The following is a 23,836-nucleotide window of genomic DNA, read 5'->3' on the forward strand; positions in this document are numbered from 1 at the left end:
TTGTCAGAAATTTTTTTACAAAACTTTTCACTGTTTATTAATATTTGTCCACAAATCAATGTCATGTGGTCCAACCAACATGCAGGAAATATTAGATATATAAAATAGGATGTTATATTATAGAAAGGACTCCTGCTGACCCTCATAACTATGTCAAGGTCAACAAATTTTATTTTTTTTTAATATCAGATAATTTGACCTTTTTATGATTATGCAGGTTGTAAAATGTCACATGACTCCTCAAAAATGTGAAGATATTCATTAATTAATAATTCATGATATTTGTAAATAATAATAAATAAAAACCCTCATGTGTTCAGGCTGTAAGAAACATATTTTTACTTTATACTTGATGGTTACACCACATTTTTAAACATTTCTTGAACATAGTTTGAAAAAGTTTTTTTGATACTGCTTTTCATAATCCCATTTATCCTGATTCACTTCCATTATATGGAAAAGTGTATTGTAAACACTAACTAACTTTTCCTTGAGTGTATGACAGAAGTCGTACGAGTTTGGCACGACATGAGGGTGACTAAATGATGACAGAGTGTTCATTATTGTGTGAACTATTCCTTGAAAAATTGTTTACATTGCATTGCTGTCAAATTAGGCCTCATATATTGAGATTAAATTGAGCAAACTATGTTACAGCAATAACCCAGTAATGCGATTTGTAAATGATTTATTCATGCAGTAATCATGACTAGATCATTAATCTCCCAAGGTCACTGTGGAGGGATTTGAGCCACTTCTGCAGTTCGCCTACACTGCAAAACTTCACTTCACGAAAGAAAACATCCTGGAGATCCACAGATGCGCCGAATTTCTTGGATTTCAAAACCTCGATAAGGCCTGCTTTGAATTCCTCATCCCAAAGTTTTCTGAAGGTGGTGGAACCTCAAAAAAAGTGAAGGGGAAAAGCAAGAGCCAAGCATCCAATAAGAAATCCCAAGCTATCAACAGTCCTAGTGACCAAAACCCTGAAACTGGAGAAGATCGTGTACCTCAGGATGCAGGAACAGTCATGCAGGCTGCATCTGCAACATCCTCTGTAAAAAGTACTAAAGATTGTCCCCCCATCCCAAATGACAAAGAAATGCAGTTAGATTTATCCCCGCTGTACGCAAGAAGCTCTTCATACCACATGGGTGATGGCCAAGACCAGTTTTGCCTGCAGAACTGTGGCCCACAGTTGCCTTCCTCTTCTGTGGTGGCTGGTGAAGTCTGTCCTTTCCTGTCCACTTCGAGCACCAGTGACAATGAGAAACTGCATTCGGCTGTAGCTACCTGTGGTGCCGACATTTTAGCAATGGAGGAACAATTCCAGAAGGAGCTAGCAATGGAGGTACGTTGTGAACCACCTACTGATAAAGACCTGAGCATTGGCAGTATCACCGATGGCCACTTTAACCAACTTGAAGGGTCTCTAATGCCGCCCACTGACTGCAGCCAACTATGTCCTCTGAATTCTGTGGAGTCAAACGGGGTTTTGGACGGGATTTCCGGCGCTCCAGACCTCAGCAGCATTGGTACCGAGGACAACCAGGACTTTGATTCCAACAAACAAACGTTCTCTGAACTGACCCCCAAAGATGGCTTCACCGAACGAAGCGTAGTGGAAAGGGAAGTGGCTGAGCATCTCGCAAAGGGCTTTTGGCCGGATTTGAGCTCCACGTTAAATGAGCCGCTACCTTTGGACTCTATCGACCAGTCGTCTGCAGGAAACGGCTCGGACTTCCACTGGTTGAAGCATCTGGATCTGGGAGCTGCGCCCGATGATTGTCCCTTCCTGAGGGACCTGAGCTCCAGTGACAGACAGACCTCCGCGGGACACACTCTGTCCAACGAGGACACTGGAGACAGTCCCTGCATGTCCCCAATTAACTCAAGGGAAAACTCTGAGTGTGAATCGGATGGAGACTGTGCGCAATGTGGTAGCAATGAACAAGTGCAGGAGGTGAGCATGCTAGCACTCACGGTTGCAAAACTTCATGAAGTTAGAGGTGGAGTTTGGTGTCAAACTTCAATATTTTGTACTCGCTTGAGATTCCCTGACATGCTTCAAATAAAAGTTTCAGTCTCTACTGAAAAATGTAACCAATCTCTAGACTGAACATCCTCCATAATGCAGTGTTGATGTCTCGGTTTTCTTCCCAGGTGGATTTGCCATTCCCTGTGGAGCAAATTTCCAGCATGACCCGGAGAGCATTCCTGCAGATGTTGAAACGCGAGAAACTGACCCCAGAACAGCTGGAGTTTGTTCAGGATGTGAGACGGCGCAGTAAGAACCGTGTGGCTGCTCAGCGCTGCCGCAAGAGGAAGTTAGACTGTATCTACTGGCTGGAGGGAGACATCAAGAAACTGGTATGTCTGTTTGATTCCAAAATTACATTTTGTGAATGACCTCCGAATGTTATTTGAGCGATCCGAACAATTTGGGCCCCATTTACCTATGTATTTATGGCTGATTGAATCAGCCAAGAAGGATTAAGCTAAGAACTGACATAAACACAGTTTTTGGTAGTTTAGTGCAATCAAACAACATGCAGCAGGATCATTGTAGTCTCATTTATGAAGGAATGATAGATGAATTTAATGAATTAATCAAAAAAATCAGTCTTGAACTCTCAAAATAATGGTTTGAATCTGTTAGAGTTCAAGGTTGACTTGTTCAAAGGTGTGTTTCCCAAATCTGCATAACTACCATAGTATAATGCTTCGATGGAGGAATGAACTGTTAATGACGTGACGTCACACAGGTGGTGGAGTAATGTCTTCTGCTAATAAATTGGTTTGAAAATTCAAATTAAAGGGTTAGTTCACCAAAAAACAGAAAATTCTGTCATTAATTACTCACCCTCATGTCGTTCCACACCTGTAAGACCTTCGTTCATCTTCAGAACACAAATTAAAATCCGATGGCTCAGTGAGGCCTCCATTGACAGCAAGATAATTAACACTTTCAAATGCCCAGAAAGGGACTAAAGACATATTTAAAACAGTTCATGTGACTACAGTGGTTCAACCTTAATGTTATGAAGCGACGAGAATACTTTTTGTGCTCCAAAAAAACAAAATAACGACTTTATTCAACAATATCTAGTGATGGGCGATTTCAAAACACTGCTTCATGAAGCTTCAAAGATTTACGAATCTTTTGTTTCTAATCAGTGGTTCGGAGCATGTATCAAACTGACAAAGTCACGTCCCCCAGTGGTGAAATTTCCAAACACTTATGATGTAACGAAGCCTCATTTACTGAAATCACATGACTTTGACAGTTTGATACACGCTCCGAACCACTGATTCGTGCATAACAGTGCATAAATTATATTTTTTGTAACAGTTTTACAATAAAAATATCATTTTTTTTTTAACTATTTAAAAACAAATATTAGTTGGGTTTTTGTCTTAAAATTGAAATCCTTAAATTGAAAATCCCTTCCCTAACCATTTCCACATCGTGTATGGGCATAAAGTGTACAGTTATATTGCTTCTATTGTCCCTTTTTCAAATGAAGATTAAACCAATCATCAGTTTTTGTGAACATGTAATGTTTTCCACACTTTAAGAAAATCAATAGCATGTGTTATGATTGTTTTTTCACCGTAAGGAATGCAAAGTACAGAATACAATCCTGAAATGAATCTTCTTTTGTTTCCACGTTTATCAGAGGAGCGAGAAGGAGAAATTACTGCAAGATCACAACCAGCTGAAGCTCAGCTTGGAGGATGTGCGTCAGAACATCTCGGGTCTGTGGCAGAGCCTCGCTACGGACACCTCGCTGCAGTCCGAGCAGCTGCAAACGCTAACCAGGTACTTCTCCTCCGACTGTCCCACCTCCATCCTCCTGACCCCCATGGCCTCTCCAAGCCTGGCTGGCCCAGAACGGGACGCCCATGCGAACACCTCCCTGAACACCCTTCTTCCAGACACTTGTCCTGAAGGAGACACAGCAGCTCTCAGGTCGCCCGCTGCCTTTCTGCAAGACAACGTTCAGAGCACTGTTACAGATCCAGCTCCATCATGTCCAGCAGAGTAAAGCCACTTGGGAATGGTCCAATGTTTCATTTTTACTCAGGAGCTTACCTTTCTGCTGCCGTCAGTTACACTTTTGAGCATGACTTTCTTATTAGGAGCACTTTCATAAAGTTTCTAAGTATGGATGTGACTAAATTTGCACTATTTCCAGGAGTTTCATATGGAAATGCTACTATGCCTCTCATTCCTTGCATAGAAGTCATTCCTGTTATGTTTCACACATTTTGTGAACTCTGAAACTTTAAAAATGAATACGCTTGTGTTGTATTTCAGTATTTCAGAAATAAGCTCTGCCGAAGCTCATATGCATACACTTATAACTTGATTATTTACATAATGGCAAAAGATGAATTACAGAATGGAACATACTGTAACAGGGTGGATATATATGGTTTGTTTAATTATGAATTGATAGATATTTTTTAAACCATCTTTTTTGATATTTTGATTCAGTCATACCAATTTTTTAACATTTTGTCCAACAGGGTGGAAAAGTACGGCAAACAACTAAAGCACAATACATAAAATAATTTATAGAATTAACTGCTAATACTTTCTCATGTTTATGCTGTTGTTTTCCCACCAAAAATGATGTCACTTCCTGGACAATAATGTCGTTAATGAACTGGCTTTTTTTTTTTTAGTTAAAAGGTTTTTTCAAAAGACTAACAAGGTGGAAAGTGATATTAAGGACACAGGAAATATCTAAAAATCAACAAATAAACAAACGTCCCCAAATTTTGCATTTAACATTTTGATTAAAGAAAGAAAAACACCTGGAAATTTTTCTTAATAAATGACTTTTTTAATGCTTTTTAGGGCATTTATTGTAATATTCTGATAAAAGAAAACAAACTAATATGACTTTAATCTTCAAAAATGGTCAGTTTTATATTTTATCCAAATATATACTACAGTATTTGTATATAAATTGCAGACTTGGAAATGTCCTGCATAACAGGAATGACTCATGTATTAATTTCCAGGACTAGCATTAATTAATAATCACTTACACTGCCACTATGGACAATCATTGTAATTCCCTTTATTATGTTGATTATGATTTTGTTATGCAATGTAGAGCATATAAGTACATTCCAGTGTAGCCTAATATGTCTTTATCATTACCAGCATGAGAATTGTGTATTGAATATGCATCTGTTTTTTTTGTAAGTATTCGTATATGCATATGTCCTAGATATAGTAACATTTAAATAACTGCCATGTACGTTTTCATGCATATCATGTAGGATTTGTGAAAAAATACATAGAATCCATAGTCTCTCTAAGGTAAGGGAAAAATAGTATATATATAAAAAAAGTTTAGAGACTGTTAACTTTGTGCTTGCTAAATTTGGAATGGGTTTGGAAAAGTCCAACATAAAATCAAAATGAATCCTATTTACTTTAAAACATGTTTCTGGTCTCATTGTGCATGATTCTTCATTCCACATTATTTCAATGAAAAGTTTCTCTTGTAATATTTCATTAACATGCAATACCCTTTCAGCTGATGTTTATAGGCCATCCGGCCTATTGGCCGTCGGATTCAAGATTCAGGCATTATTTTAAGTCTCATTGTGGTACAGAACACTCACTTTTCATGTACTGAGGAAAATCAATTTCTGACCTACATTTTGTTTTTGGTCAAATATCCTGTTTGAATCTACTTTACATTATGGAAGTAAAATGGATGTGAATGCCGCTTCATGTTGACTTTAACGCTTAGATAAATATACTAACTAATGTTCATTTTGCCATTGTAGTGTCAATGAAATGATCTTATTTTTACTTTTTTTGTGCCTTTTTTTGTTGTTGTTTTAACCCTGTAACCAAAATACTGTCATGTAAGCCTAGAATGCACTGTATAATTCACCATATTTAACAAATAGTAGCAAATAAAATGTCAATTTTTTTCACTAAATGTGTAAATGCAGTGGTGCTTGCTAAAAGTAATGCGCTAACAGAGACTGAACAAATAAATCAACCCTTTCAAAATGTAAAGCATGAAATATACATGTAAGCACATTTTCCCAGTCGGTCGAAGGCAAAGAATAGCTTGGTTTTTAAAAACAGTATCTACTGATGATACAATAATTGAGTGAGATCACGGTAAAGTTTCGTAAACACACTGATTTTACCATGTTCTCTCTAGCTGCCACACAATTATAAGTTACTGTTTTCCCATGAGCCCTGTTTAAAACGACCAGCTCCTGAATAAGAGAAAGTGTGCAATAGACTATAGTGAAGCAGTTTCGACATAATAAAATGCTTATGTTTTAAAAGAGTCGATCAAATTCACATTAAAAATTAAAAATGGGAATATTTCTCACAATGTGATGGAGCCCAGTGGTTGTCAGCAGTTGAGTAACTTCACCACAAGAGGTCAGAATAATCATGTATTATAGACATTCGCGCACACAAGGAGGCCCTACGTGATATTAAATACACTATCATCCAATAAGCGTTATTATATACATTTAATATGGACATTCTTATACATCCGTCTCCGGCATTCCAGCAGCGCCCAGAGATGCTGCTACCTCTCTGCCACTGACAGGGCAAGGCTTTTTGGCATCAACAAGTGGTATTGGAGTCCAGGTTAGTCAGCTTTTGGTTGTATTTTATTGTTTGTATTTACAGGAGAAGGAAAGTGCATAAACTGTGCATTAAAAAACAATTGTGCATGACAAAAACAGTTTTCATATTGCTTGAACTATGCAATGGGGGGATTGTTATAAAATGTGTTGGAGACCACATCACAGACACAGTTTTGGCCATAGACTGTAAAAAAAAAAGATGGACGACGCACCTTCACTCTCTTCCATTGTAGTAACTAAAGACGCCAGTGTGCCATTATGGCGCCAAAGTCCCTTTAAGACAAGTCATTTCACTCGGCGGCCATCTTTGAAACGCCTCTCTGGCATGCAAGTGCGGCTTCTATATCTTTGAATGGGGAGATATCAAATTCTACAAAGCTGTTTGCCAAGCTTTCGATTAAATTTCATATTTGAAATCACCAATGAAATCTGACAACTGTCTCATAAATTTTGTTTCTAAACGCTCGAATCATGACAAAAAACTGTATTTTTTCAGACTGGATCAAGCTAACGCATGTCCTAACGCATTTTGTGAAGAAAAAGTACATACTTTTGAGTGTGTAGCAGAACAGTATGCAAGCTTTGGGACATACTACTTTGTCATAATTGCATCTTTAACGGACGTTCTGTCGCTTACTTACGCAACCTGTAACCATTTAAACTGCCCTATCTATCATCTTGTTACAGTTAAAATCCTCCACATACAATTAAATTTAATTTCCTACCATTTCGGAGAGAATTGTATCACTTTGATCTGTCAGTCATGGGTCTTTTATGCGGAGAACTCTCCTCCTTAATCACTCAAACCCCTTTATCTTAACCGTTCTGCCTAACTGTCGGTCTCGCACATCTGTCATATTTGTAGTTTTTTTTAAACACTTTTTATTCGTATTTGTAGTTCTAATCGAATCCTCGTCCACAGCGCAATGTGTTATGGGCAATATTAGACGTTAGAGTGTGCACGGATCTGCACTTCGGATTCTAACCGGAAAAAGTAGACCATCCGGGTATCTTACTCATTTCAACATACTACGATTTGGGACACACTAATTCTAATTTTGAATACTATTTAGGACGGATAGTATGCGAATTGGGACGCAGCAATAATCTGTGACTACTTCACTGAGAAGCTGTCAATCTCAGCTGTCAATCATGACATCAAAACCCGCATTTTTATAGCATCTGACTAACTAAAAACAAACTTTTTAAAAGAACAAAAACTTTAACTTACACCAGCGTGATAAAAACTGCTTAAAATGACAGAAATTGTCTTTGGAAAAAGTGCAATTTGATTGTTTAGTTTCTCATGTCCCACTAAATTTCATGGAGAGGTTGGGGTTTATGACCTACTGCTTCCATCCACCTGGGAGCGATTGAGATGCTTTGGCTTCACTTTTCAGGACTCGTGTGGCACGCTTGGTTTTGGCGGGGTGGTGGCTAATTTGTTTAAATTTGTATTATCTCAATTATACGTTTTCATATGATCTGCTTACGCCCCAGTGAGTTAGGTTGAGGGGTGAACCTTCATGCTTTCTCCCTAAAAATTGTACAATTAAGTTGTTCATCGTACGTAGGCCTACGTTTTCGTACAAATCACATCACAGAAATGCATACGAATTTGCCACCTCGTAAAATAGTACGTTTTCGCATAAAATCGGGTTGGAATCTCTAGCTTGCTATAAAATAAAAGTAGGCTACAAGAGGCAAACCTTAAAAATCAATTTTGTCCTTTGCAGGAAGGTAAATCTCTATCTTGAGCAGCCCTGTTTTAGTGACTTTATTTTAAAGCTCCCTATAAAGATAAAGTTGTGTTTGGTTTGCCCTCCTGCAGTGAATTTAAATAATCTCCCATGTCTAGGGAACACTGGTTTTAATCAGTAGAAAAACCCATTTTCTGTTGGTCCATCTGTCTGCTCAAGGTCGCCATGCCAGTTGTCATTTCCATTTCAGAGACCGTCGTTCTAAATCTAAACACTGCCAATTGGGCACGTTTGTGGTCTTCTGTGAGTGTATTGATCGTTCCTTGTTTTGTTGAAACTAACTAGATTCAGAACACCATTAAAAACTCAATCATTTATCTTTTAAGTTGTAATTACTCTGTGTGGCCCGACAGGTTCTTAGCTTCGTTCTTAATTGTCCTTTCAAGGTGATCTCATTTGTTTACCTCCTCCATGCATACTAAAGATCTCCAAATTACTTATTTCGTTTTGTTTTCCTCTCAAAGGTCTTTAATGAGGTGAGTGCTTAGAAATATTCTAGAGGTGTAGCCAACATGCCATACAGTGACAGGAAGGGATACTCCACATATAATCATAGATGATCGTACAAAACCACAGCAGAATATTGATACAATGCAATGAGAAATGAAATGCTGGTTGATAGGCTTTTGCTGTATTGATCTGTTATTGGATTCGGTTTAAAATCATGTTACTCTCCATCCAATGATTATGTTGCTTTGAAACAGTGGCATAAAGGGTCAACGATGACTGGTCCACCCAATTAAAGCTGCCAGAATATGCTAATGGTGTGTAAATAAAACAACATCAATAACCACAAAACACATGTTACGCCAATGAGCAAAAACATTATGACCACCTGCCTAACATGCTGTTGTTCCTTCTTGAGCTGCCAAGCCAGCGCCGACCCGCCGAGGTATGGACTCTAGAAGACCCCTGGAGGTGTCCTGTGGTATCTGGCACCAAGACGTTAGCAGCAGATCCTTCAAGTCCTGCAGGTTGTGAGGTGGAGCCGCAGTGGATCGAACTTGTTGGTCCAGCACATCTCACAGATGCTCGATTGGATTGAGATCTGGGGAATTTGGAGGCCAGGGCAACACCTTAAACTCTTCATCATGTTCCTCAAACTATTCCTGAACAATGTGTGCAGTGTGCATTTTCCTGCTGAAAGAGGCCACTTCCTCCAGGGAACACTATTGTCATGAAGAGGTGCACCTGGTCTGCAACAATGTTTAGGTAGGTGGCATGTGCCAATTTTTTGTCCAAATGAATGGCCAGACCCAGGGTTTCCCAGCAGATCATTGCTCAGAGCATCACACTCCCTCTACTGACTTATCTTCGTCCCACAGTGCATCCTGCTGCCATCACTTCCCCAGGTAAACAGCGCACATGTACACAACCGTCTACGTGATGTTAAAGAAAACGGGACTCATCGGACCAGGCGACCTTCTTCCATTGCTCTAAGGTCACTTCCGACACTCGTGTAACCATTGTAGGGGCTTTCGGCTGTGGACTAGGGTCATCATAGGCACTCTGACCGGCCCTATATGCATCAGGGTGAGATTGCACTGTATGTTGTGACACATTCCTCCCATAGTCATCATTAAAATTTAGTGTGACTTCTGTCAGTTTGGTCCAGACGGGATAGCCTTCGTTGCCCTTGCACATCGAAAAGCCTTGGGCGCCCAATGCCCTGTCATTGGTTTGTTCCTCCTCGGACCACTGTTGGTAAGTTCTCACCACTGCTGGCTGGGAGCAACCCACAAGGCTTGCCATTTCAGAGATGCTATGACCCATAAAAATTCAAGTGGTACTCACTGTAGAGACTATGATGGCTAGCTCCTCCTCTATGGACGTCCAGTGGGGTGGAGAGGTAGAGTTGTAGGTAGGGTTAGGGTAGTATTAGGGTGTGGTTGTACATTCTTTCCGCCTCGCTGGACGTTAGCGACCCCCTCACTAGACATCCAGCGAGGGGGAGCTAACGTAAGCTCCACCCATTTGCTCTGCAGTGAGCACCTTCTATAAAAATTTGGCCCTTGTCAAATGTCAAAAGTCTTTACTCTTGCCCATTTCTCATGCATCCAAGATGTTTTCTACAAGAAATGATTGTTCGCTTACCATCTAATCTGACTTGACATGTGGCTTTGTTAGGAGAAAATCAAATTTACTTTACCTATGAGTGGTCATAATGTTTTGGCTCATCAGTGTGTAGTTTGTAATAGGGCTTTTCACACTGCGCTTAACCCCGGGTTATTGTCGTTCTAAACACCACTTTACAACCCCAGGTAAAGGAACATTTCACACTTGTAATTTAGAATCGGGGTTAGCACCACTTTTTACCCGGGGTTATGAAACCCTGCTCCAGAGCAGGGTTAGCACTGCTTTTTCGGTGTTAACCCCGTATTGCGGTGCCAAACTTGTACAGTGTGAAATGATGTGGTGTTAAAATGTTAAGACTAGATGCTTAGCAACGGATAACCAATAGTGTGCCTCATATTCACATGCTTTAGTCAGTCAATGAGACAATGCGCATTGTATTTAAACAGTAAATTCAGCATTTGAGAGGAAAAGTGTCAAATGCTGACTGAAAACGTGACAGTTTGAGTGAAGAAGAGACCATTTCATTCTTACTGTTATAATCCGAAATGTCCATTCAGTATGAACTCAAAAGTACAGTCGGCAATACGAGGATTTAGGAATGTACAATGTGAAACGTCAGCTTATGAATACCCGGGATTAATTGTTATCCCGGGGTAAATTATGAGCAGTGTGAAGCAAGATAACCCAGGATTTTGTTTACCCGGGGTTTAGAATGACCCAGGGTTAATTATTTCAAGTGTGAAAAGCACTAATGTGTATACATAGAATGATCATTTTGTTTCGTGCTTGTAATGGATTCACTTGGCACTCAAGAGTCATGACCGGATTCTACACCGATTCTAGTAAATCGGTTCGTCTTAAAGTCTGCATGAAACTGAAGTTGCGATAGTTTTTTCTTCTCTACTGTGACGTATATGTGAGTGAAACAGCTTCTCAAACTAGAAAAAATTGATTTTGTCCATTGGGAATTGATTGGATGGTTGTGGTTAGCTTGGTGGATCTCATGTGAGTGACAGGTTGTCCCTCCCTCGTTGGATAGAGGCACAGAATAGAAATCCTCCCTATTTCACAAAGATCCACCCACTTTGAGATGTCGGGCCTCACCACTGCTTTGAAATCTCAAACTACAGCAGAACAGCAAATTGGAAACAGGCCAAAAAATATTCCATGTTAACTGCACTGGGAGAATATCAATCCTAATAATTAAGTCTCTTGGGATGTTACGCAGATGGCAGGTTCTAGCTTAATAAAATTAATAAAAATGATTGGAATCTTTGAACTAGATGTTTGAAACTAACATAAAAAACCACTCCTAGAGAATAGATTTTTGTTATTGAACCTCTAAATCAAATCTGAGATATATGCCAAATTAGGAACAATGACTGTAGCTAGTAAATTAACTCATTCCTTTAACAAAATAAGGCAAGATGACCATTATTTTTAGGATTACAATGATTATGATGAAATTGGTAGTGGTGGTGGTAGTAGTAATACTATTACTAAACATAATCAACAACTACATTTGAAGTGGATCAAAACCTTTCATCAAAGTTGTCCTAAAACCTTCTTCTTAGGACAACTTTGATTAACTTTTTTGATCCACTTCAAATTTTGACTACTGTACAATATGTTCTGTTTATAATCAGTGATAATTAGCTTCATTTTTTAATTGGCCCTGAGCCCTGAATGATCATTAAATCTAAACTTGTTCATAGATGTAAAAACCCATTTGAAAACAGATCAGTTTCAGTTGTTGTGTTGTAATGCCTGTTTCAGTTTTAATGGCTAATTCCATCAATTAAAGTTGACCCACCAGCATTAAACATACAACATACAATCTTTGTGAGCGCAGAGAAATATAATGGTTTTGTGTTGGTTATTCTGTTAAGCCTCAGTCTAGATTTAAGGCTGAACACACTGCATTGCTCCTTACGAAATTTTTCGATCTCCTCAAATCCTTTCCTGTAATTTTTCTGGCAACTCGCACTATGGATTATGTAAAGCTGTCACCATGGTGGTACAGACGGAAGAAGGACAGGATTTGAAAGTTTCAGAGGAAAGCCACTTAAAGTTGGAGACAATAAAAGCTTTGAGAAAAGAAGTACCACCGCATACTCGTGCGTTGAGAGCTTCCGGCTCTTGGTGGCAGCATGTAGCCGTGAAATTCATAATACAAGCCCACTTCAGCATATATTAAAGATTATTCCGTCATTCCAGCTCAAAGACCTGATTTACTCACATATTAACCAACTAAATATAATGCAAAAATAAGACTGCATGTAATATATATAAATAGATCTAAATAAAAAACTAAAGTTTTATTTCTCTCTCTCTCTCTATATAATATATATATATATATATATATATATAAAATGTATAAAAATAATACAATTTTGTATTATAATCCTTTATGTCATTTTTATTTCAAAACGATTTCATATTTATCATATATATATGGGTCAATGATGTGACAGGGCTTTTTTTTTTTATAATAATAATAAACAAAGATATGACATCCAAAGGATGTAAGGTAGTACAACTAGATCTCTTTTATTGAATCCAAAAGGTTTTAATTATATTTTTCTACATATAAAGGTATTTTAAAGATTTTGAAGTGTCCAAAGGTCATTCGGTTTAACCGCCCAAAGGCCAATACAGCCACTTCATTTGTGATTAAAATATCTTAAAATGTAATAAATGTATATATATTTTTTATTCTGACATGTTTTATAACATCATATATCAACATAGTGCAAAATGGTATTAAAATTATGTGTAGAAGTCATAGCTTTGTTATGAGAAAGAATGTCTGGAAAAATTAATTTCATTGATGTCATTCGGAGTAACCAATATAAAGGGACCATTTTGGATCAAGTCATGCGGTCAGTATCATGTGACAAGATGTGACATCATTCAAACACCTGCAAAGGACCACATGGTCATGAAGCAAAGTAACTAACTCTCTCTTAACAATTTGAAAAATTCATGTTTTCACTTGCTCATACGCATGTCCCGTAACATCAGGTCATTCGGTACAACCGCTATAAAACATGGAAAATGTTGTAATATTTTAAAAACTTGTACTAAATATAAAATGTTTGATTGTCCTTTTGCTATCTAGCTAGATATCAGCCTGCTAGCATTGTTTGAAAATATCGTCATTCGGTAAAACCAAAATTTTGGTTAAACCGAATGACTTTTTTGATGACAAATTTTGTCCATCTTGTAAACAGTGACAAAAGCAGTGTGAATTGATTATAAAAACCACATAATCTCATTGTTAACACTTAATAAAACTTCAAAATTAATTATATATCCATTATGTTTTTTTTTTTTTTTACACTTTTAAAGACCTTATTAGTCAATGACGAATATATATAAATGGGTCCTATATGAATACAATTCTAAGTTAAATACATTTATAAATATGAATTATGTGTGTGTGTGTGTGTGTATTAGATTATATATACAGTATGTGTGTTCTGTGTTCACTTATGTGTTGCATGAAGAAAAAAACACAAATCTGAGTTTGTGCATATTTTACTCAGTACTCTGAGTTTTTTTTTCTTTTCTTACAGAGGCATAGTTTGAAAAAGTTGAATATTTAATGTAAAAGCAACCTCACACATTTTCCCATACAGCAAAAAACAATAGGGCAAATCAAAAGTTCTTAGAAAAATGTCTTAGATCTAGTTGATGTTATAAAGAGTGAAATAAAGTATGAACACTGGAAACATGTTTCATAAAAACGTACATTGAAGGTTACGCTTCTCCAGAGCTTCAATGTGTGGTCGTATGTTTTGTTGCGAACACAAAGGCAATAATGGTGATTGTTGTTCTGACCTTCTCATGAACAAAAGATCCTATCTGTTCACAAGCTTATAAAAAGCACTAATAATAATGTATTGTGTTTGTCCATCAGATTTACCCAATAAATTAGTATTAATGACAAGCATCCGTCGGGACGTACTTAGTGTAGAGAGGCTAAAATGGAATCGCACACATGTAGCATTAAACAGAGCAATAAAGATTTCAAAGAATTCAATTAAATAAACAGCTTACCAAATGCTCAAGTATACACATTATATACATTCCCTGGGTTGGGACAAAACAAACTAACAAACATTTTCTTTACTTATATTAACTAATTGTATGGGACACTTGAAATAGATATTTTGACATTTGTTTTCTCATATATATATATATATATATGGGATCCTATACTTTAACAATGTTCCACCAATAATCACTTTAGCAAAGTAATATACAGCAATATTAACAAGGGTCAGTGAGCGAATCGAAATGAAACAATGCCGAACTTCCATTCAAAATGGCTGTTTAGATCAATTCACAAGGCGAGAACAAAAATTCATTCACTCGAGTGATAAAAGACAAATTCAATTAGGCTCTTCTTTTCATCCTGAGACTGTCTAAACCAATGACATTTTACAATGACTTTGTGCTTACGTTTGATACATTTTCAGGTTTGAAATAAACGCTCTGGGGGAAAATATTAACAGTGCAAGAATATACAGACAGGTATGATGGAAATAGAAAATAATCTCACTTCTAATGGTTACACACCAATTCTCATTTGTGCTTCATCGACTTCCTGCCATTTTCAATCTGCCGGCTTGTTTCGGGTGTCCGTACGTTACATAATTGTCCGTATGTCTTGGGCATATTCTTTATTACAGGGGGTACTTCAAAAAAACACCCACTTTCACAATGGAAAACAACAGACACACACACAAAGACAGTACATGATATTTACATTATACATCTCACATATTCTTGTCTTAAAGCGTAATTATTGGCAAAGCCAAGGTTTTCCGACTTGAGATGAACCACATTTCTTGCCGCTCCCTGGTAATATCTGTAAAAAGGTATATAACAGGCACAGTGAGGGTGGTTGAGAAATCAGTATTCACTGGGAAATTAAATGAATAAACACAGCAACAAACATGACAAGCACATGTCTGTATATTTTGGCACTTGGCAAATCAAACGGGGGTCATTTTGGAGGGGTGGGATAGGGTTTTTTTGGCCTAAATGGACCTGGTGTTACAGTTACAAACTCAACTGATTTTTAGTTTCATTTGAAGTTTTTTTATTTATTTTTTTGGACGATTAGGATTCGTTTAAAAAAAGGCAACATTCTTTTGCAGCAGGTGGCGTGTCGAATTTGGCCTTAAAGAGGTTCGCAAACAGAGACAAAGCCAGACCAGACTAGTGCTGTTAGGGAGCGGAGCGCTATAACGCCTCCTCTGCTGGCTCGCAGTGTTGCCGTGACAATACTGAACAGAAAAAAAACAGAGGTGCTAAATGAAGTACTCTTTCTTTTCCTCTGCATGTGCGTGGTTCCCCTCCGCATTGATGATGGCAGTGTCTGCGTCAGGGGCGTCCTCCGCTCCTTTGGCCTCATTGGTTAAGTATGTCCCTGTCCACACAGTCCCACATAGGTCACATAGACACATAAGGTACAACAGTGGACATGTTGAAGCATTTTGCACACTATAGGTGAGGGGGCGAGAGAGGGGAGGGAAGCCGTACCTTTGTGCCTGGCCAGATATCGGCCCAGGACGATGATGAAGCACAGGGTGATGAAGACCACCACGGCCACCACTCCGCCGATGAGCGCGTGGTCGGGGCCGTGCTGCGTCAGAGCGTTAGGATCTGGAGGAGGAGGAGACGGAGAGAGGACGGTGTGAAAAGATGCTTTTGATTTGCGCTCTGCACACCAGTGGAACAGCCGCTATAATTAGCCAATTATGGGTCGGTGTGTTAATATAAGACGCGTGGACTCATTACTTCCCACAATTCACTAAATACAGTTGTAAGCATCTCAGCTGGAGCAGGCAGTCATTTCATTTTTTCACTTGATTCCATTCAATTTAGATATTTTATAACACTGCTTTTATACAATTTACAAACCACACTGAAGTGTGTGTGAACCGTAGCCCAGACCATCATGCTGTAGACCTCGCTATTTATGCTACATAAATTATGTGTTAAATCGTGCAGGTTGTTGAGGAAAGGTTGGCTTTCTAAGTGATCACACTTTTTGATTTTTGTCTGGCGAACGATAAATGGGACATTTTATTGTCCGCCAAACGAAAATCAAAAAATCTCACTGACTTACATTAAAGGAACCCAGACCATGTCTAGAGACCAGAATATCATACAAGACACAGATGCAAATAAAATTTGCAAAATGTGCATTTAAAAAAAAAAAAAAGCTTGATTGAGGTGGATAAATGTATTATTTGGTAAAAAGTTTAGCATTTTTAACCAAATAAATTCCTTGATGCGCTTCAAAAAAGTCATGTGACTAAAGCCAAGACAGTCTCATGACAGCTTGCACATGGTGAAATCGTAACATAACTTTTGTGTGCTTTTCCCAGTCATGGTTAGTTTCAGGTCTGGGTTATTTGTTTTTGTAATGTTCAATTTGTAGGACTGATTTCCTAGAGGGATAGTTCACCCAAAAAAGAAAATTCTGTAATTAATTACCCTCATGTCATTCCAAACTCATAAAATCTCCATTAATATTTTGTAAATTAAGTGGTAAATGATGTTTTTTGCACAAACAAAGCACTCGCTTCATAAAATTGAGGTTAAACCACTGCAGTCACATGGATTACTTTAATGATGTCTTTACTACCTTTCTGGGGCTTGAAAGTGGTAGTTGCGTAGGCTGTCAATGGAGGGATAGGAAGTACTCAGATTTCATTAAAAAGATCTTCATTGTGTTCCAAAGATGAATGATTGTCTTATGGGTTTGGAACAACATGAGGGTGAGTAATTAATGACAGAATTTTTATTTTTGGGTGAACTAACCCTTTAAGATTTCTCCATCTTGATTTTTGTTAGGGCACTTAGGTTCTGTCCCAAATGGCACACTTCATATGCACTTATGGTCTTGTGGACTTACAATGGCACGCGGCAGTCCGTGAGACCGTAAGGTGTCCTATTCGTCATTTTAGGTTTCAGAAGGGTGCTTGCAGGCACCCCCCGTTTGCAATTGATATGCGAGCTCCGCAGCAGACTTCTACCTGACAGTCAAAGTGGCGTTATGTCAGGAAAGTGAGGACTTGTAGGAAGACCACGAGTGTTTAGGGTGCCATTTGGGACAGGGCCTTAGTCTGCATGCTCTAAACTGCAAGTCATTTTATTACATTTACACAAACAACCCCCCCTCAGAAAACCTGAACACCCATCCTAGCAACACCCTGGCTACCACCCAGACCTTTTTAACTCTTTCCCCACCATTGATGGAATTTTCTGGCTTTCCATGTTTTCGCTGTTATATGGTAGGGGGCGCTATTACGCATCTTCTGAAAGAGTAGAAAATCTCCAGATCAAAACACAAGCAAAAAAAGAAGCAGAAACAAGCAATAAAAGTGTTGTTTATGCGCGTTGTAGTCTTTGACAAAAGCACGATTTTCTCAGCGTTTTGTTCAAAATGTTGAAAAGGAATGCATGAAGCTTGAATAGTATTTTTTGTTTGTTTGTTTAAAAGCAGAAGCTCTGTTCTCTCTTTTGACATACTGCATTTCCAGATATTCATACAACAAAATATTTTGGGGGCCATGAAAGTTTTGAGAAATTGATCAAAACTGCTGGCGGACGATATTTTGAAGAATATGGATAACTAAACAGTTGATGGGCCCCATTGACTTCCACAGTATGGAAAATAAATACTATGGAAGTCAATGGGGCCCATTAACTGTTTGGTTACCTGACATTCTTCAAAATATCTTCTTTTGTGTTCAGCAGAAGAAAAATATTCATACAGATTTGGAACAACTTGAGGGTGAGTAAATGATGACAGAATTTTCATTTTTGGGTCAACTATCCCTTTAAAACCCATTTATAATCTTTTGAATCGTAAGCTTTTAGAATTTTTTTTTTTTTTTTCTACATACACTGATATTATCATGATGCTCTAATATATATATATATATATATATATATATATATATATAATTACTGCCGTATGACATCCCCATGCAGTCAAATTGAGTGATTGTAAACTGGTGTTTATTCAATGCCGGATCACAGAAACATCCCCAGTATGTCATGCTGCTTTGAGTTTTGGAGCCCAAGCAACATCAATTTAAAGCCAATGTTCTACTGACTTTCAATAGGCAGCAGGAGGGAGGGGTGGGGGGGATTTATCATTACAAGCGAATGCTGAACAGCTACCAAAGACCTGTCATATCTCACACAGCCCTGCGAGGACCAAAGTGACTCAATCCTTGGCGATATACAACAAGTTTAAAAACGGCAGGGGTTGCGGCAGGCTGATTTGTCTCCTGGGTTTAACTTTGAGTGAGCGAGCGCAGACTAGGGTGAATTTGGTCGCCTCTGAACTTCTACTGAATAAATCGCCACCTGGAGTCGTGAATCTTAAGCCCCCACTGCGGATAGCTTAGTACGCTAGACAGCTAGTGCTGCCACTACCTGCCTCGAATGTGTAGGAGGATTAGTTCACCTAAAAATTCTCATTCTTTCTTCCGTGGAACACAATAGGTGAACTTTTGATAAATAGCTTGGCCACTCTCTTTTTCATAATGAAAGTTTATGAGGACTGGGAACAAAATTTAAGTTGTTATTCAGTGAAAATCTAGTCCTCTGTGTGCTGTTAATCGCTGCATCCAAATCACTGAGTCAATGAGTTGAACCAGATCAGTTTCCGGATTCATTTTGCGAACCGGAACAATTGATTTACTGAAAATATCCGACTAAAAGAAAATAGATTTGCTCACAATACTTCTTACAAGAAGGGGACAAATAATATTTTTATAGAATAAAGGCTTGTGCACACTGGGACGTTTACCGCGTGCGCTTTTTGCCGACGTTTAACGAAGGGCGCCAATGTGAGTGTGCACACTGATGCGCAAAACGGCAGGCGTAAAAGCGTCATTTTGTTAAAAAACGCCTCGGGTTTGTTTTTTTTGTTTGACACGCCGCGTTAAAAACTGGTCGACCAATGAGATTAGCGCTTTTGTTCATGTGCCTGGAGCTGCTGAAGTTACAGTAAAACACGACTTGTTGGCGCTCAAGCACAAAACGGTCTTGCCGAACACACATTGATACCTAAAGACGAGGAAGAGGAAGTAAGTAGATGAAAAAGACCCCTACAAACTATGGGTGCTCTGCCAGTTCTTGGCCACACCAATAGATGTGTATTATATGCCATTTTATTTCTGTATTTTTAATGTTTTTTTTTTTTTTTTTTTATAGTTGAGAATGTCTATTTCATAAATATGTTTATTTGCACTACCGTTCACTTGCACTACTGTCATTGTGACTTATTTGCACTACCGTTTCTGACTACCATCTCCTCATGTCATGTATATGCCATATATGCCATTTTATATCTGTATTTTTATCTTCTTTAATTTTATTAATGTCTAATTCATAAATATGTTTATTTGCACATTCACTCGACACATTGCCAGTGAAAATCACATGGGTATGAACACAAAAATGCATTGAAAAACGTCTCGAAAAACACTGCCGCGATAATCGTCTCGGTGTGTACAAGGCTTAACGAATTAAATTTTGGGTTGTTTTGCTACTTTTATGGAGCTTTTGTATAATTTTTCAAGCTTAAAGGTGTAGTAAGCGATTTCTGAGAAATGCTGTTGAAAGTGGATCGGAGCGAGCACCACAACACACTAGCCAATCAGCAGTAGGGGGCGTGTCAACTCATGATGGGGGAGGAGAAAGAGGGAGATTTGAAAAAAGACTGTAGAAAGGGAGATGGGTGAGAGACATTACAAATGAGAAAAGGTCTGAGGGATATCACTGGAGAAAGAAGGGTTATGATCAGGCAAGAGCTTTAGGACCCGCGTTAATATCGGAAAAGCTTTCCAGTGCTGGAGAGGCCAAAGTGGGAAGGCCTGAAAATGGATGGCAAGGTTGCGTTGTTTCAGCTCCAAACATGAGTAACATTGTTTTTACTTTGCTTCAGAAGAGACATCCACTCTTGCATTGCGTGTTTGTGCATTTTGGGGGCGGAGCAATGAAGGGAGGGGTGTGTTTGTTTGGGTTGATTTCAAATATCAACAGTGTTTCTCAGAAATTGCTTACTGCACCTTTAAATGCTCATTCAGGCCAGGCAAAAAAAATCCCCTTTTGTGTTCCACAGAATAAAGTCAGTCAAACAGGTTTGGGACAACATGAGGGTGACAGGACTTTCATTTTTGGGTGAAATATCCCTTTAACCTCACTTGAAGGGAACAGGACAAAATGGTTTTTTGTGCGACCTGGAGCGATTGTGTCCTGACACAGCACCTTTTGGCCCCGCGTTGGGCGCCATTTCAGTGCTTCTGCAAGGGTGTAAACTTTAACTATGTGTCTTTATTGCACTTCGAACTTGCTCTCATTAGCTCATAGTGATGAATGGCTCTCACTTCTGCTGCGCTTGGCAAAGTGACCCTGGGAGATGTGTAGAACAGGGACTTCTGCAGACCCATTTCTAACACATAAATGAACCCATTTTGTTCAATTAACATTGTGCTTTGTTTTGAGGCAAAATAAAAGCCATGTGGAAATTAAGTACAATGAATGGTACGCTTTATAAGAGGCTGTTCAGAATCAAGTACACCGATCTTGATTCATGAGATTTGAATCACTCCAATTTTGACAGCCTATGGTGTGCTGTATTTGCTGCCTAATCATCAGATATCAGATCAAACTTGCTATGTAATATTTAAAGACTATTTAAAATATATAAAGCTTATACTATAAAGATAAAGCACTTTTTGCAAATTGCTATGGATGTCTGCTAAATGCTTTATATTGTAAATGTGAATAAATTTAGAAAACCGTCATGGCAAAATAATAATAATAAAATGGAAAGACATTCAAATTTAAATCCATTATGGATCTTTTTCTATGCCATTATGAAAAACAAAATGGGCTTTAGCTTCCAAAAATGATTGCACATTTACACAGCAAAGCTATTATTTCTGCAGATGTCTTTCATTTTCTTATGAATATGCAGTTTGATAATATAGTTCAATTTATGGACTGCATTAAGCACCCCTAACTCTGAATGAACTGTGTAGCAGTTACATGATTTCATGCTGCACTTCCAATTTCATTTTTCTCATTGAAATGAGCCTCAGGAATTATATACATTTACAATTCAAAAAGTTTATTTATTCTATTGCAATATACCTCTTTGCTGCCTCAGCTTTGTGGATGGCTGTTGCTTAGAAATGTAGAGTTTTGCATATCCCTTGATAATAAGGATATTGGCTGTTCATTATGGGATCTTGTGAATAGACGGATTTAAAGCAGTGATAAGAATAATGATGTTTGTCTTGAGCAGTACATCATCTTTAATTAAAGGCAGGATTCACATTCTAGAGCTTGTGTGGGACAGTAATGTCTCCTCATTTATTCACATGCACACACACTGATCACTTCTTCTTTTATTCAAGGTCCTTTAATATCGATTCTCATGATTGTAAAATGTGGGAATGTGCTTGCTGTATTTGACCTTGGTTGTGTCAAGCTAGAAAAAAATACTGCATTTATTTTAGTTCTTAACCCACAAAGGTTTCCGTGACTGGGAAAAAGAGCCACTTCTGATGCTTCGCTAAGCCCCGCCTTAAAGAAATGTTTTTGACCAATCCTACCTTAGCAGCTGTATTATAAGACTTATGCCCATTTTTAAATAGGTCTATGAAAGTCCTGTATGTTTGGATTGTTGAATACAGAAATTTACAAAAACTATCCAAAATACACAGTATAATGTTGTTTCTGTGGCACTTATAAAAGTGACAGAATATGTATATATAGAGAGAGATATGTGCTGATATTTTTTCTTGCTGAATGAAAGTATTAATTCCATTAATTCTATCATTGCGCCTGCTGCACCCATGGTACGGCAGCAAAGTTCCTTGATTATTATAGTTCCTAGCCATATCGGCCTAGAAAATCGCAACTTTTCATTTTCCGCCGGTCTTAGTACACGATGTAACTACAGAAGAGTCAAGTTTTAAACAGGAAAAATATCGAAACTCTTGAGCCTATTTTCAAAAAAAGTGGAGTGTTCCTTTAAGTAATATTATTCAGTACTTATATGTATAATTACACAGTAATAGGGACACATTAAAATAAAGTGTAACCAAAAGTTTTATTTTTGGGCAATGTAAAGGCCTGTACACACCGGGACGAATATTGCGTGTGCGATTATCGCTGACGTTTAACACTGTGTCCTAATCAGACGCGATGCGATAAGATTCCAGCGACGAGCAATTTGACTGTCCACACTAGACGTGACGCGAAAATGAGAAGCGATGAAATCAATCAAAAACCACAGCCAATCAGAAGAGAGTGTGGGCGGGCTCTCTCGGCAAGAGCACAGCAGACACAATGAAATGGGCAAGTACCTAGTAAAATTCACAAATATTACACAATTTAACATTATTTAAAGTACATACAGAGTGACTGAACCAATCTATCTTTGTCATAGTATACACTTGTTTGTTCCCATTGAGTTGACAGTTTGAACGTTATTGTGCCCATTTATTTATTTTCAAGATCTGAGGTGAATTAGTGTTGTTTTCATTACAGCTAAAAAGCTGGGAACACAGAATGATATTCAAACTCACGTTAGATGCTTTTAACATTAAATAAAGCACATAAACAGTACCTGATACTATCATTGCGATACTGCCGCGATGTTGCAGAGAAATAGAAACCGTTTCAATATTTGCGTGTCACCGTCACGGCTGGTTAGGACAAAAACTCAGATTAACATGGAAAATATACCTTTTATCGCTTGTTGCGGCGTTGCATCTGGTTAGGACACGGTGTAATGCCTCATGACTAAACAAAGTGCGCCAATGTTAGTGTGCACACCGACGCGGAAAACGGCAGGTGTAAAAGCGCCATTTTTTAAAAAACGCCTCGGGTTAATTTTTTTGGTTTGACACGCTGCGTTAAAAACTAGCCAACCAATGAGATTGCCGCTTTTGTTCACATGCCTGGAGCTTCTGAAGTTACAGTAAAACATGACTTGGTGGCGCTCAAGCACAAAACGGTCTTGCCGAACACACATTGATACCTAAAGACGAGGAAGAGGAAGTAAGTAGACGAGGAAGAGCTCTACAAACTATTGGTGATTTGCCAGTTCTTGGCCACACCAATAGATGTGTATTATATGCCATTTTATTTCTGTATTTTTTTATTTTTAGATTCAAAAAATATAGTTGAGAATGTCTATTTCATAAATATGTTTATTTGCACTACCGTTCACTTGCACTACTGTCATTTTGACTTATTTGCACTACCGTTTCTGACCACCATCTCCTCATGTCATGCATATG

The 23,836-nt window shown here is 38.2% G+C and overlaps 2 protein-coding genes across 8 annotated transcripts in view; one reads left to right on the forward strand and one right to left on the reverse strand.

Moving 5' to 3' along the window:
* The window catches only part of bach1a (BTB and CNC homology 1, basic leucine zipper transcription factor 1 a), a 139,847-nt gene that overhangs the window by 1,443 nt on the left and 114,568 nt on the right, over positions 1-23,836 (forward strand). Inside the window, exons 3-5 of one of the 3 annotated variants that reach the window (XM_051863508.1) lie at positions 731-1,963; positions 2,164-2,370; positions 3,681-5,972. In XM_051863508.1, the coding sequence (XP_051719468.1) occupies positions 731-1,963; positions 2,164-2,370; positions 3,681-4,049 (1,809 nt within the window). In that variant the 3' untranslated portion in view covers positions 4,050-5,972. Of the gene's footprint in view, positions 1-730; positions 1,964-2,163; positions 2,371-3,680; positions 5,973-23,836 lie in introns of those variants that run through there. The other 2 variants (XM_051863509.1, XM_051863510.1) reach the window with 2 other exon arrangements.
* The window catches only part of cadm2b (cell adhesion molecule 2b), a 230,285-nt gene continuing 220,457 nt past the window's right edge, over positions 14,009-23,836 (reverse strand). For 2 of the 5 annotated variants that reach the window (XM_051863511.1, XM_051863512.1), the window contains 3 exons: positions 16,038-16,160; positions 15,819-15,924; positions 14,009-15,360 (listed from right to left, as the gene is read on the reverse strand). In XM_051863511.1, the coding sequence (XP_051719471.1) occupies positions 15,255-15,360; positions 15,819-15,924; positions 16,038-16,160 (335 nt within the window). In that variant the 3' untranslated portion in view covers positions 14,009-15,254. Of the gene's footprint in view, positions 15,925-16,037; positions 16,161-23,836 lie in introns of all 5 variants that reach the window. The other 3 variants (XM_051863515.1, XM_051863516.1, XM_051863513.1) reach the window with 2 other exon arrangements.

The sequence above is a fragment of the Ctenopharyngodon idella genome, chromosome 15 (assembly GCF_019924925.1).
Source record: "Ctenopharyngodon idella isolate HZGC_01 chromosome 15, HZGC01, whole genome shotgun sequence".
NCBI classification, from domain to species: Eukaryota; Metazoa; Chordata; class Actinopteri; order Cypriniformes; family Xenocyprididae; genus Ctenopharyngodon; species Ctenopharyngodon idella.